The sequence below is a fragment of the Taudactylus pleione genome, unplaced genomic scaffold (assembly GCF_031769625.1).
Source record: "Taudactylus pleione unplaced genomic scaffold, aTauple2 ptg000133l, whole genome shotgun sequence".
In the NCBI taxonomy this organism is placed as follows: domain Eukaryota; kingdom Metazoa; phylum Chordata; class Amphibia; order Anura; family Myobatrachidae; genus Taudactylus; species Taudactylus pleione.
This window is the reverse complement of record NW_028284535.1, coordinates 2268738-2284131: the sequence shown is the minus strand read 5'-3', so window position 1 is coordinate 2284131 and position 15394 is coordinate 2268738. Positions and strand designations below refer to the sequence as shown.

The following is a 15394-nucleotide window of genomic DNA, read 5'->3' as shown; positions in this document are numbered from 1 at the left end:
TGATAGTATATTTAAAAATAATCTATTTATTGTAAGAAATTACATTTCATATATGGTCCTACAATATATAAAATAGCACTCGTACTGCTCCCTGAGGTCTGTAACTACCAGAACACGTCAATCTGCACTTCAGAAGCACCACAACATACAATGGGCCGACTGCATTAAACTTGTCAGAGTTACATGAAACAATTGAAGAACTTCAGCCCCTGCAGGGCACCAATAGCAACACTATTACAGTATTATTTATATTACCAACTTTATTAAAGTAATAGTTTACCATATTCCTGTGGTGTAGTGTAATGTAATGATACCAACCCCATCCCCTTGAACCCCTACATTGTTTTATGTACTTAGGGCTTCTATTGCTCAGTTCCTCATGCTTGTCCCGTCCTGGCTTCTTCCTTGTGCTGCACTGTGCCTCCTGTATCACACATGCTGACTAGTATGAGACCGCCCTGCGGAGCTCACAAGCAGCCCGGTACTGTCATGTTCTGACACTGAGCCAGAATATGCTGGGCAGCCCCTCCCTCCCTCCCAACACTCCCGATGATGGCCCACTAAGCCACGCAGTCTTGCAGAAAGGGGCGGGGCCTGTAAGCTGTGCGGCCCACCAGGAAATCATCCAGCTACCGCCTGGGCCGGTCTGACCCTGTACCTTCTGACTGTACAAAACATACTCTACTCCTTAGTAAAAGACCCATGCCAGAGCTGCAGTGCTGCAGTGGCATAATACCCTTTTTAGACCAACGACCCGCAAAATACCCGGGTTTATAAACCTGTGAATTTGGCGGGTCTCAGTCCCCGACCATGGTACAGAGAGGGTTGTTTGCATTCTTACGGTACATCGCAAAAACCCACATTAATGCATGTTCACGTGCAAAAACCCGGGTTTTTGTACTATGGGGCTGATTCTTGGATCGCAGTTGCTAATACGCACGCAATCGGCCAATTGTTGCGATCTGCATATGCATCACAGTGTGCGTGCGCGAACCGGCCACTTGTGCGCGAGGCTGCGATTGTATTGTACCGATGGTTTTGCAGTCTTGCTAAACATTACGGATGTGTGTAAGGTAAGGTGGGTGTCCCTGTGTAGTGCTGCAACGACGTAGCGATCGCAATGGATTAGCATACTATGATGCTCTCCATTACACAGAGTAACTCAGAGGCTCGTCCAATATGCCAGATGGAGCAGGAAAGGAGACACGGCGGTCTAGCCGCACATGTGCAGTAGCATATGTCAGAGGTCGCGCCTCTGGCAGTCTGCTCCGGGTCCACTGTCCTAGTGCTCAGCTTCAGTGTTGCAGTACAGTAAGCAGAGGCAGCGCAGGCCGTCCCTCTACTGCAAGAGCAGCAGTACCACCTCAGATAGGAGGAGCCAGGCATTTGGGAGAGACGAGGAGAGGGCCGTAGCAAAGATGAGGGATGCCTCTCCTCCACCCAGGCCGCATCCCTCATCATTGTTACGGCTCGCCGCGGCGGAGTAGTATTATAATAAGACCCATATATATAAGGCGAAGATGGTTTTACATGACCAACAGTGTTGTAAAGGTAAGTGTTCAGTGTCCCCATATTCTGGATCCGAATCTGGTCCTGGCGAGTATCTGGAGTGGACCTATCAGTAGCCAGTGCTGCAGCCATTTGGAGCTCAATACAAGTGATTGAATTGTTTGCTGTGGCAAAACCATCCTAGCTTGCCATGTTATCACACTGCCCCCTCATAGCGGCTCTGAGCTGGATAGTGTAGTTCAGTTATGGAGCCTGTAGGCAGAAGACCTCCATTGAATCTCAGAATGCAGGGCCGGCTCGAGGCACGTTCAACCAGTGTGGTCGAAAAGGGGCGCCACCCTACAGAGGGCGTACCCCTTCCAACCATTCCTGATTTCAGCGGGACAGTCCCCGTTTTTCGGGCACTGCCCCGCTATTCCCCGCAGCTGTGCGGCAGTGCCGGCCCCAGATGAGAGGAATCCATTCAGTGCAGGAAGAGGACTGGGCTTGACCCCAGCCTCATGTTAACTGGAGGCATGCCATATGGGCACCCCCCCAAATAATGTCAATTAAGGGGTGTGGCCTAAGGTAATTAGGCTACAACCCCATTTTTGGTAGTGCGCAGGTAACGGGCGCCTAAGTCCCGTTCTGCACAGGGAGCTGCTCCCCCTGGAGCCAGCCCTGACAGTATGGTGTTAGTATGGGCAGCGACCTCAGTGTTTGTGTCTTGGGGCTTTGATGCAGAGTTGTATCCAAACCCGATGGTTTATGTACAACTTACGTACTGCGCACGTGAGGATCAGTGTCTGTGGCGACGGTCGCAGAGCCCCCTAAGCTGCAGCATGATTGGGGAGAGGAAGGGGCGGCGATGGTCAGTGTCCCAGAAAATGGGGGAGTGTCAGCCCCATTTTCTAGGCGTTCCGAGGCCATTGCCTGAGTCCTTGGCCGCAGCTTTGCTGGCAATGTAAAATACACAACCATCCTGAGTAACCTGATCACGCAGTTGAACCGGTGGCTGCATCTACAGACACAGCATTAAATCACCAAAGCCGGCAGTGCAGTCTAACCGCAGTTTCAGACACATCGATGTATGAGCTTCACAATAACCAGTATAGCGTTACCACGTCTACCTATGGGACAGAAAAACAGAGGAGGTCTCATTACTTTTCAATCAGCCCTTGTATATATATTTCCTGACCGACACAACCAGCCTGTCAGTCAACCACCAGCTAAGTGTGCAAACACCCTGATAGTGTGTAACTGATATATGCATTATGTGACCATGATAGCTGCAATAAATGACAGGTGGCTTCTGTGATCCGCTGCGACAGCAAAGATTATATAATTAGTTTCCAGGTTGGTATGAGGAATAAGCTGTCGGTCAGGCTATAGATTACTGGGCTGGCTAGAAAGACCTCACTTACAGCAGGAATATGATTGTGTTTTCCTGTTTCCCTGGAGACTGTCGCCCGGGTGACTACAAACAGAAAGGAGAATGAGTATTATGGACATGGAGACCAGGAGGAAGGGGGTCATTCACTTGCACATCACATCACCTGTCACCGGCTGGGAACCAGGCTCTGCAAACAAGGGGTCCTGTAACCAGAGCCCCTGCTAACTCTGCCATGATACTGCCCTGCTCTCACTGGCAATAATGCTGGTAAGGTTTCTTTACCCTTATTACACACACACACACAGCCTGGAGCAAAATGTAACGCAATACTGATTTATAGTACAAACTAATTATAAAATCTTTCATTACTGCTAGAGATTGTATCATTGCATAAAGTATACTATATATCAACTGGGTAGTGTCAAGATTATCCAGACATGCTGGATATAGTTTATAAATTATTGTTATCCTTGTAGGTTAGAAGCGTCCTAATTAGCGTTTAATAAGCCATTTTGCAGCACATTTAAAAGGCCAATTTCCAGTCATCTGTGCGGTGGATAATGCTGACATTGGGCCTGATTCAGCAAGGTTCGCTATTGCGATCGCGGCTCCGATTACGCACGCAGGTCTGCTGCGAAAATATGCTAATGTTTGCAATTGCACAGCCAGCATAGAGACGCCCACTACCTCTATCTGACATCCGTAATACCTCTCAGTCCTGCGTACGCAGCGGGTACATCGAGTAACATCGGCCCCTAACGCACAATTACAGCAGCTCTGACCTGACTCAGAAGTTGCCAGGCTCGTCGCAAGCTGCGTATGCCGTCGCAGTGGCTAATTTATGCACGCCCATGTAACGGCGTTTAAATGGACAGGCACGCCTACGTTTCTCTGACCACTCCCCCATCTCCACCCCCAATCGCTGACCGTCACTCATTCTGCGATGGCTTCCTTTCTGCGTGTGTGACCGCAGTGCGATCACAATGCTATCATGCGCGGTACGCACCATCGACGGTTCTGCGTACGTGGTTGCAATGGCGATCCATGCTTAATCAGGCCCATTATCCAATTTCTAGATTTTTTGTCGTAAATTGGGAACATCACTAATGTAGCAGTTGGACATGGCAAATATTATTATTGTGAGTAGCTAAAACAGAGAAAATATTACACAGCTTTCAGGAACAGTCTATTATACATATTATGTTAATACAGCGTGTGCCCATGAATTCAGACATGGCAGACTTAGGCACATATAGGGCGACAAATATATATGCCTAAAAAAAAATTATTTCAACATTGAGGATTTTGGCAAACACCCGTCTTTCTCGGATTGCATAATATCCCAAAAATAAGCAAATGGTTTAGTGACCCTCCGGACACACGAGAATACTGGTAACAACCGCACGACAAACGCGTGAGTTTGAGCTGCGTTTTCACTTGGATCACAAGCTGCATTTTTAAATGCAAATCACATCCCAGTGGTATACTCCCTACTTCCCCCATATGTACGAACAAATAATTAGCATTAATATTTTGGGAAATGCTTTAATGTACTGCCTTTAATATAGCATGCAGTTCAAACACTGTCTGATTGTAGAAAATGACTGACACACCTTAAATAATACTCCACATAGTAAAATATATATGCATTTTGCAGCCTGTATACATTTAAATATATATATATATATATATATATAAAATCTGATCTGTATAATACAGAATAACTATGTCCTCAATATGTAGATTAGTCCTCTATATCTGTATCCCTGGAAAGAGCATGATTGAGAGATCTGTCATTTTGACAGACAGCTGCAGTCGCCATGGTTACTCGGAATGTTCTGTCATGTACAGAACTGAGAACAATGGTGCTCGGCTGCCAAGTGACGCTGCCATAGATGAGTTTAGAGTGTACTTGTCGCCTACACACAGCACCAATATGCATTAGTGTTAATCAGGGCCCTCGCACCTGATGATAAGATGAGGGCCCTGATAAACACTAACGCACCTCCGGAAGGGTAGGCACTTCTCCCGCATTCTGCCAACTTCCTCCGTGTAGGGGCGGGGTTTAATGACGTGAGTCTTCATTATTTGGTCTCGCCCCCTATTTAAATTTGAGCCAAATCGTGGCACTTTGTCATGAGGGGGAGGGCTTAATGATGCAAATTGTGATGTCCCGCCCTCCGTCACCACCCTTCTGCTTGTCTTACCCGGGCATCTCCCGGGAAGAGAAATAAAAAGGTAGGCAAGTATGATCTGATTGGTTGCTATGGGCAACATCTCCACTTTTAAAAACTCTCACTTTAGTAAATATACCCCAAAGAGTTCAAATCATACATGCCTACTCTCCCGGGAATCGCAGGAGGCTCCCGATTTTTCGGGTAACCCCCCCCGATCCCAGAAGAGTAGGCATATCTTCCGCATCCCGCCCACTTCCTAGTGAAGTGGGCAGGATGGGGAGATTTTACCTGAGATTATCGGGTCCGTCGGGAAGGGGCGGGGCTAAATTAGGCAAATCGCGTCATTTAGCCCCGCCCCCTCCTCACGGACCCGCGAATCACGGGGGTTTTCTGTAAAGGGGGCGGGGCCTAATGCCGTCTATCGTCTGGTCCCGCCCCCCGAAGAGGAGAGCAGCAGGTCCCCTCCTGCTGCTCCCGGAAAGCTGCCCAGCAAAGTAGGTAAGTATGGTTCAAATGTAACCTAGGCTTGCCGACTATCTGGCTGCCCCCAGGGTGGAGGTGGCAGTGGTGGCACGATCGCGTCATTGCGTCCCTGTCCCCCTTTGCAAAGCAGAGATTTCCGGCATTGTAAAGCAGGGGCCCACTTTCGCCAGGTAAGAGGAGGGGGGCAGTGGCTGCCAGACCGGGAGACTAGTACTCTTTTTCGGGAACCTCCCGGCCATTGCGGGAGAGTCGGCAAGTATGATTTAAACCAGGAGGAAGATTTATCAAACCTTCTAAAAAGTGCAAAATGGAGGTGTTGCCCATAGCTACCAATTAAATTGTAGCGATAATTTTATAGCATGTACAAAATAAATAATGAACGCTAGCATCTGATTGGTTGTTAGTTATGGGCTCCTCCCCTTGAAGGTTTGATAAATCTCTCACAAAGCATGTTACAATGTCAGGAGTGCAAATGCACTTTTTTTCGCCAGCAGAAATATTAAGCAGTGAGGGGTGTTGGTCTATTTATGCGTCTGTATATGTTTTTCCATATATATTATGTTTTATTTTTATTAAACAACAATGCAGAGCTTGGGCCTCCGTGATGTTACGTTTTGATATTATATGAACTGTTGGTGAAAGTTACCACATTGTTCCCAATCGCTGGGGTTAATGTGAAAATAATATATGCATATAATTTAAAATGGGTGGGTTGTGGGGTTTCATTATTCTATATATAAACTGAAGCATCCATTAGAAATTTCAGCACCTGCTTGTTATAGACATTGCATTAGCAGATGATGGTATCCGGCCTCAATGTTGACACCAGAATGTCGACGTTAGGTCGATATATAAAATGTAGGCATTATGAACATGTCAACATTTTGTCCATGCTTATATTTGTAAATGTCAACATTTTCTGTCGACCTAACATCCATGTTAACGTGCAATGGTCGACATTGAGGACATGCCAACATTCTGACTCAACATTTTAAATGCCGGCATTTCATACCACACCTGTAAATGGCGTATGAATTGTATTTGCCAGAGTTGTATTACGGACATCGAATTAATGGAATTTTGCCATCTGTCCTCACTTTCAGAACATGGCCACGTTGGTCTCTATGCTGTATTTTAGCTGTTGTTGGCCGTTATGTGCATATGGAGGCATTCTCGTAGAAGGGGGTATTTTGATATCCTTCGCCCTCAGCCTCTGGCCTCCTCGGCGGCCATCTTTATAAATTGAAGGAGGCAAGCGCAGAGTTAGGAAAGGCAGCAAAGTAATGGCAATGGCTGTCACTTCACTACCAGGCTCAGTGCCAGTGCAGTCTCTTATACTTCATAAATAAGTATGACGAATCTTTATCACCTCGATATGTGGCGATAAGGGATGATAACTAATGGAGCCTATTTCTCATTGTTGGCAAATTGTCCTCTTAATGACAGTAAGTTAGAATCGAGCAGCAGCCTTATATTTATTGTATAAAACAATGAACACCTTCATCAGGGGCGGATCAAGAAAGGTGGGTTCTGTGTGCAACCTCCTTATAGGTCCCCTTTCTTGCAGGTGGATTTCCTCAGTAGACTCTGACACTGTGCCAGGGAGTATTGCGCTTGTGCAAATGGCAGCCATACACCAAACAGCGCAGATAAACGCTATTCCGTCATAGTCCCCGGGCTTCTGCGTTATCACCTCCACCACATCTCACTGCATCATCTTTTGGGGAACCCAGAAACCTGTACTACTTACTTCTCCATATGATCAAATAATAGAAAGCAATCACCAACTACATTGGATGGAATTCACCTGGACAATAACTAAAAGTATTACCATACACAAATACAAAATCATAAATCACACAATAAATAAGTTAAAGTCCTTGGTGCATTCTCTTGTTTACACGTTTTATACACCGTTCCTCCTCTCAAATATGACTCCACGTAGGCAAAGCAAGAAAGAAAAAGGGAGAGATAAGAAAAGGATCAAAAATCACTTATGGAAATAAACACTGGTATGAATAGTAACACCAACTGTGACACTTCACACAGGAGATCCTTGAAAAATGATGAATGGTGACTTGTTCCTTCACACCAATTCAGGATATAATTTCTCAGGAATCCCAATAGTAGGAAAAGGGAGAAAGAACCAAAACAGTTATCCTTACCCAACTTGTTCTTTTAACACCCACGCGTTCCACCATACTGATTGAGTCATGTGACACAAGGGATCACAAACAGACACAGAGATGGTTGGACGAAGGGGTTCTTGTATTTCTAAAATATTTAATTGCAAAAGACTGTATATGATAGCAGGCTAACGCATAGTCTATGTAATCAGCAGCCTGACCCACAGAGCTCAGCTGAAACACAGGAGCTGGAGGAAGGAAATAATGGATGCACAGTGACTGAAGTATCAGGTATGGAAACTAATAGCACTGTCATAGTTCTGAATGCAGCAGACAAATCTGATTCCCCCACTGCGTAAAAAAACAACAAAAACAAGTGCAGAGACCGCACGTGGCTGAGTGTCTAATTGCTGTGTATGTTAGTGTGTGTTTTGGAGGGTACATTTTTTCTGTTAATGCCTTGTGTGTCTGTGATAGTGCTGGGTATATGTCTGTGTAGTTATGTACATAATCCATCTGGGTCCACACAATACGATGTGTGACCCGCCGACAGAATGATGCGATGTAATGATACATTGCGCACGCCGTACACACTACATTTAACAGCATGGCGTTGTTCATTGCATCAGTCCACCCGATATGCAGAACAGCATGGCTGATTTGGCCAGAGATATACCATACGTCATTATCTGCCACATTATTTGCCATAATTCCCTTTTCTTTGCATTCAGTGAGATTTTTACCTCTCTCACTTGTTACATTTCACAAATAGTGATTTTCACGCTACTTTACAGGACTCTCCGGGAAGCCACAGAGTGAAGGTGAAAAACAGCAGGAAATGTCAACAAATGGAAACCTCAAGAAGAAATCTAAGTCCAGTGTTGAGAAGCTGAAACATGATGGTACGCAGATATCATTATATCCCACATAGACCCATGTTATCTGGCATTGCCCTCCACAGGCCAAAGACATTACCAAATCAATTTAGACGTTACCTGTGAAGTTTACACCTAAAGGTGCCCCATTACTAAAGTGTGGCTCTTTAGAGGTGGAGATGTTGCCCATAGCAACCAATCAGATTCTACTTAACATTTATCTAGCACCTTCTAGAAGATAATAGCTAGAATCTGATTGGTTGCTATGGACAATATCTCCACTTCTATAAACCCAAACTTTAGTAATTATACCTCCTATTCTTTATTTATTAACATTACTTACATAGCAAAAGCATATTCTGTTATACTTTACAATTGGTACCTAGGAATAACCCTGAACTCTTCCCTCTTTTATTTGCATCCAAAGCCTGTGATGTTTTTTTCCCACAATATTGTCAGAATCAATACATTTCTGTAAACAAAATCCACCAAACACCAAATAGAGACTGTTCTTTGATCAGGGGAGATGTTTCAAGCCTTGGAGAGAGATGGAGAAGTTGCCCAGAGCTACCAATCCGCATCTAACTGTCATTTCAAAGACTGTGCTAGATAAATGACAGAAGCTGATTGGTTGCTTTGCACAACTTCACTTTGGGGTCTATTTACTAAGCAGTGTTAGGAGACAAAGTGAAATGAGATTAGGTGCCAACCAATCAGCTCCTAACTACCTTGTCACAGGCTGTGTTTGAAAAATAACAGTTGGGAGCTGATTGGCTGGCACCTTATCTCCTTTCACTTTGTCTCCTAACACTGCTTGGTAAATAGACCCCTTCATCTCTCTCCAAGGCTTGATACATCTCCCCCGTTATTGTGTTTTATTATTGCAATCTCTGTTTTTGCTGGATTTCCTGATAGTCACTGCTACGTAAATTTACCCTTAAGTCTCACTACTAGGGCTCAAATGCAGAGGCATAACTGGGTGTGGTGACACCCGGTGCGGCACTTCCCGGCCTCTCGAAAGGGGGCATGGCCTCTCGTCCACATAGCATGGACCATCAGACATCTGAGTAACCCTAAGGTCACCCAGAATATTCGCCGCTACTAAGCTGGGAAGGCCAGTGAAACTGCCCCGGATGACGCAGTCACTGGCTTCGGCATGCCTTTTTCTTAAATGCTTCCTGCTCCCCACCCCCAAACAGGTGCAGACTGTCAATCAACCGAAGTCTGCAGCCGCACTGTGTCCAAATGATGCAGGACCATATCTGCACATGGGCAGATCTAAGAACATCGGTCAATGGCGACCAAATCGCTGTAGCGCCCGCCTCTGAATCTCATATATAAAATACTCCTCATTTATAAAATACACATGGCACATAACATATGGACTTTGAATGCATGCTACATACATGTCCTGTTATGAGAGATTTTGGGACCAAGGACTTGGGGCGAGGGGGAAAGGGGTTGGGGGGTAAGCATGGTGAGAACGTGGCCACGCCAAGTTGGGAAACCATTCAGTTTTTCTCATTGCACAATGTTATCCCATTACCCGGGTTTATGTGATGACACACCTGCTATAGTGACTGCATTATTTATACCATTCAGTGAATACAGCAAGTTATTTACCTGCTCTGCTATAATGACTGGGGATGACTCAGAGTTACGTGCAGGTCCATTTTGCGGACGGATCTTGCGATTTTGTGCGCTGCGCAGGCTCTGTAACCGAGGAAACACAACGACGGGTATCTCAGAGACATACGTAACTCAGCCGCATCCCCACTTGCAGCTGAGTGGGTGTGACTGGGAGACAACTGCTTGTTCGCACATAGGCTGAGGGGTATATTTCCTAAAGTGAGAGTTTTTAAAAGTGGAGATGTTGCCCATAGCAACCAATCAGATTCTAGCTATTATCTTCTAGAAGGTGCTAGTTAAATGTCAGGTAGAATCTGATTGGTTGCTATGGGCAACATCTCCACTTCTAAAAACTCTCACTTTAGTAAATATACCCCTAAGTGTTTTGAGGGTGTAACAATGGTGGGGGTGTAGGAGGAATTGCGGACTATTGACAACTGAGCATACGCAGCGATCCGTCTGATTTCAGGTGGCTCTCTCCCGCCAAAGATAGGGGTGGTGCACTTGTGCGCTGATAGTGACGACGGCTACTTTCACAAGTGCATGGATAGGGGCGGTGCAGTCGTATGGATGCAACAAACTCTGAATACAGGCGGAGGTCCGCATTATTTCTGAGCGCACAATATGGCCGACTTGCATGCAACTCTAATCTAGGCAACGACACGTGTAATATTCTGCCTGCCAGTGACTGTGTGCCTGTTACATCTCAATGAGCACAGGTGTGGCTCTTATCATTAACGCTGTAATCTATCCTGTATGTACACAGCAACGGCTGCGGAAGGGCGGGTACGGAAGATAGTCACAATCACCAACCCAGATCGCCTGAAACTTGCCAAGCACCTAGTGGAGAAAGCCATAAAGGTGAGAGTTCAACATCAGCACAGTTTTTATTTATTATTATTATTATTATTATTATTTTTGTTATTATTATTTATGATAAGTTATCTCAAGGTCCTGATTGGGGATACACCATAAAGGCCAACGCCTGTGACATCACTGAGTATAGGAGAGGGAATGGCGAGGTATCTGCCATAGGGCCTAATTCAGAGACGGACGGATTTACAGAGCCGCACACAAGAGGCTGCGCAATTCTGTCCATCTCAGATGCAAATGCAGAAGGAGGTGTCAGACACTCCCTTGCTGCATTTGCGAACCCAGTTGCTCCTTTGGTCAGGCTGCGGGAGCTGGAGCCTCCCGCAGCCTGATCGGGTACTGGTCACTTAAGACCCTGGCATGTCAATCATGCAGCGGCCTGGGGGGGGGGGGGGTGCGAGCAAGATCGCAGGACCCTGTTCTGCACATGCGCAGAACGGGTCCTGCACAGGCGCAGACCCCTCAACATCGGATTAAAATACATCTCTGAACCAGGCCCATAGTCTGCACTATACTATAATGCAGGGATGGGGAACCTCGGGCCCAGGCCCCCAGAGTCATTTGGTCTGGCCCTCAGAGCTTTTTAATGCTAGCCTCATCTGGCTAGGAGGGTGCCTAGAGTGGCACCCTGCAGCCAGAATCTATGCAGTAGTGCCGTCTGTAGCGTCCTTAGGATGCTTTAGACCAGTGATTCCCAACCTCGGTCCTCAAGGCACACTAATGGGGCACATCCACTAGACGATCTACTCCCTGTCCAATCTCTAAACGATTTTCCCTTGATTTTTTCCCTTGAAATTTTATTTTTCAGTCTGAACGACTTGCAAACGATTTGCAAACGATCTTTAATAGATCAAGTGAAATTGACCTGCATGTTCAGTCGACTGACGAGACGATCAAACGACCAGCGGGAGTGCGCATCGTTGATCGTTAACGAACAAACACTGCACGATTTTAAACGATTTTTAAACGATTGAACGATAACGACGTCGTTATCGTTCAATCGCCTGCTAAAATCGTGTAGTGGATGTCCCCCTTGTCGGTCCTGGTTTTAGAGATATCCATGCTAGATGGATAAATTAAAATAACTGAGTTACTAATTAAGTCACCTGTGCTCAAGTGTGGATATCCTTAAAACCTGGACTGTTAGTGTGCCTTGAGGACCGTGTTTGGGAACCCCTGCTTTAGACGGTCACACCACTGCCCTTACAGCTCCCCGGAGCATCCTCAGGATGCTCCGGGCATTGCTGTAATCAAAGGCGATTGTTGCCCTGTACCCCTTGTGACATCACAGAGGGGGCGTGGCCTGCACCAGGCCCGTGAATAATGTTATATATATCAAAATGGCCCTCTGCAAAAAAAAGGTTCTCCATCCCTGCTATAACATACCTCCCAACATGACCCTCTCCAGGAGGGATAAAATGCTCTGTTCCTGGACTTCCCTGGTAATTTATGATTGCCATCACCTGTGGTGAAAGACCTTTCTTATCAATGAACTAGTTCAACACAGGTGATGGAAATGATAAATTACCAGGGAGGTCCAGGAACAGAGCATTGTGTCCCTCCTGGAGAGGGTCATGTTGGGAGGTATGCTATAATGTGTAGGCAACCCTCCCTTATATTCATGCCCTGCAATTAACTAAAAGCTATGAGGCAAACATCACCTTTATGACTTTATCAGCTGTGTTAGGAATGAGGAACCACTTCATTATGTAACAGCACAGCCAGAATTTTTGCTTTTCATGTGTTTCCTGTATTGCATGCAGTGATAAATTGGTGATGTCCTTTGTTCTCTCTCGCTCGCTCTCTCTCTTGCTCGCTCTCTCTCTCAATTTTTTTTTTAAATAGCAAAAAAAAATATTCAGTATCCATGGCCCCTACCCTGTGGTAAGGAACGGCCTGCGCAGCCGAGGATGGGTGGAGAAGAAGTTTCCCAAGGTGGCAAAAGTTGCCCGGAAAAAGGAAAGACCTGCAGATGAAGAGCCCGGGGAAGACGGCGGAGATGGAAGTGGAAATGATGATGATGGTAAATAGCTGGGACATACAGTATATATATGTGTTCAGGGTGCACAAGGTTCCCCATTAGATTTACTTGGAGGGGATGCAATTTTGCAAGCTTTGATAAAACACCCTTGGACAGTAAGGACAGTTGCTAATGATGAGGGGTCTTGTGGGAACGTGCTCCTGGGTCTGTTCACTGTATGGATGTCTGCAAAAATGTATTAATATCAATACAAACAAATCATAGGTGCACGCAGCTCCAACGCAATTCCAGAATGTCGTAGCCACAGATGCCATAGTCAGACGGAGACACTGCACCCGCCATGGGCCGACACGTCAGGAATCACCGGTGGTGTTACAGCGCGCAGAGATGCTGGAAGTGGGCGTTTCAGTGCTTGCTCATTCTGACGTAGGCTATAACATGGGGAGGCTGACACTAGCATATTATCACAGCCGCGACTCTGGCAACAAACGCATGAGCGGATGCGGGGGCGTATTAAGAGAGGAGGGGGCAAGTGTGCATTCCCTGCCCGGAGCCACCTCCTCTCTCCCCGGCGGCCGGCAGCAGACTGATGGCTGACCACAGCAGCAGTAGACTCTGGGCACTAGTCTGTGCCCAGAATCTACTGCGCATGCGCAGGTTACCGTGAAAATGGCGCAGTCACCATTTTCCCGGCGATTTCCTCACTGCGTCCATTTTCCAGCGTTTTGTGCAGGGCTGAGACACCTGTCGTGGGACCTCGGAGAGGTAGGTATTAGAAAATATGGGTATGTGGTGTGGGCCCCCCCAGGGGCCCGTGTGCACCGCACACCCTGCACCCATTATATATATGCCCCTGAACAGATGCGGCAGCATCCATCACAGAATCGGGCCCATTGTATCACTGCCTGCAAAGTAAAGGGGTACTGTGCCCTCAGGGACATCTAGCTCCGTTGGCAGATTGGGCAGTCTTGTATACGTCAGTTGTGTCTACATTGCAGATCTGATATTGTATTATCATATGTCCTATTTATTTGGATTGTTTAATTAAAGCAACAATTCCACACAGGTTTATTTTTTATCTTTAAATGGCAAGTTAAGTACCTATTTAGCATGCACCTGGTTCATCTGAGTCCTAATCCTTAAACAAATCATTATCTCCTTTTCAAAATTTTAACTATAAGTCACTATTTTCTTGTTTTGCTCATTCTATTTATGTACTTTGTTAGGCACTGCGGACGTCTTGTGGCATAATATAAATAAACAATAATAATAATAATAATAGTGAGTGATACAATGTTTGCTGGTGATATGGTGTTAGCCAGTAATACAATGTCAGCTGGCGATACAATCTTAGATGGTGGTACAGTATTTGCTGGTGATACTGTGTTAGCCGGTGATAGACTGCCCCGCTAGTGATACAATGTTTGCTGGTGATACTGTGTTAGTCAGTGACAGAGTGCCTCACTAGTGATACAATGTTTGCTGGTGATACAGTGTTAGCCGGTGATAGTGTGCCCCGCTAGTGACACAATGCTTGCTGGTGATACAGTGTTAGCTGGTGATAGTGTGCCCCGCTAGTGACACAATGTTTGCTGGTGATAGAGTGTTAGCCGGTGATAGTGTGCCCTGCTAATGATACAATGTTTGCTGGCGATACGGTGTTAGCCGGTGATAGTGTGCCCCGCTAGTGATACAATGTTTGCTGGTGATACTGTGTTAGTTGGTGATAGAGTGCCCCGCTAGTGATACAATGTTTGTTGGTGATACTGTGTTAGCCGGTGATAGTGTGCCCCGCTAGTGATACAATGTTTGCTGGTGATACTGTGTTAGCCGGTGATAGTGTGCCCCGCTAGTGATACAATGTTTGCTGGTGATACGGTGTTAGCCGGTGATAGTGTGCCCCACTAGTGATACAATGTTTGCTGGCGATACTGTGTTAGCCGGTGATAGTGTGCCCCGCTAGTGATACAATGTTTGTTGGCGATACTGTGTTAGCCGGTGATAGTGTGCCCCGCTAGTGATACAATGTTTGCTGGTGATACGGTGTTAGCCGGTGATAGTGTGCCCCACTAGTGATACAATGTTTGCTGGCGATACTGTGTTAGCCGGTGATAGTGTGCCCCGCTAGTGATACAATGTTTGTTGGCGATACTGTGTTAGCCGGTGATAGTGTGCCCCGCTAGTGATACAATGTTTGCTGGTGATACTGTGTTAGTTGGTGATAGAGTGCCCTGCTAGTGATACAATGTTTGTTGGCGATACTGTGTTAGCCAGTGATAGTGTGCCCCGCTAGTGATACAATGTTTGTTGGTGATACTGTGTTAGCCGGTGATAGTGTGCCCCGCTAGTGACACAATGTTTCCTGTTGA

General features: G+C 46.2%; 1 protein-coding gene across 2 annotated transcripts in view; it reads left to right on the top strand.

Moving 5' to 3' along the window:
* Nucleotides 1–3012: 3012 nt before the first annotated feature.
* The window catches only part of TTLL3 (tubulin tyrosine ligase like 3), a 29248-nt gene continuing 16866 nt past the window's right edge, over nt 3013–15394 (top strand). Inside the window, exons 1-5 of one of the 2 annotated variants that reach the window (XM_088473243.1) lie at nt 3013–3148; nt 7883–7958; nt 8462–8569; nt 10938–11032; nt 12890–13067. In XM_088473243.1, the coding sequence (XP_088329369.1) occupies nt 3143–3148; nt 7883–7958; nt 8462–8569; nt 10938–11032; nt 12890–13067 (463 nt within the window). In that variant the 5' untranslated portion in view covers nt 3013–3142. Of the gene's footprint in view, nt 3149–7879; nt 7959–8461; nt 8570–10937; nt 11033–12889; nt 13068–15394 lie in introns of both variants that reach the window. The other variant, XM_088473242.1, reaches the window with a different exon arrangement.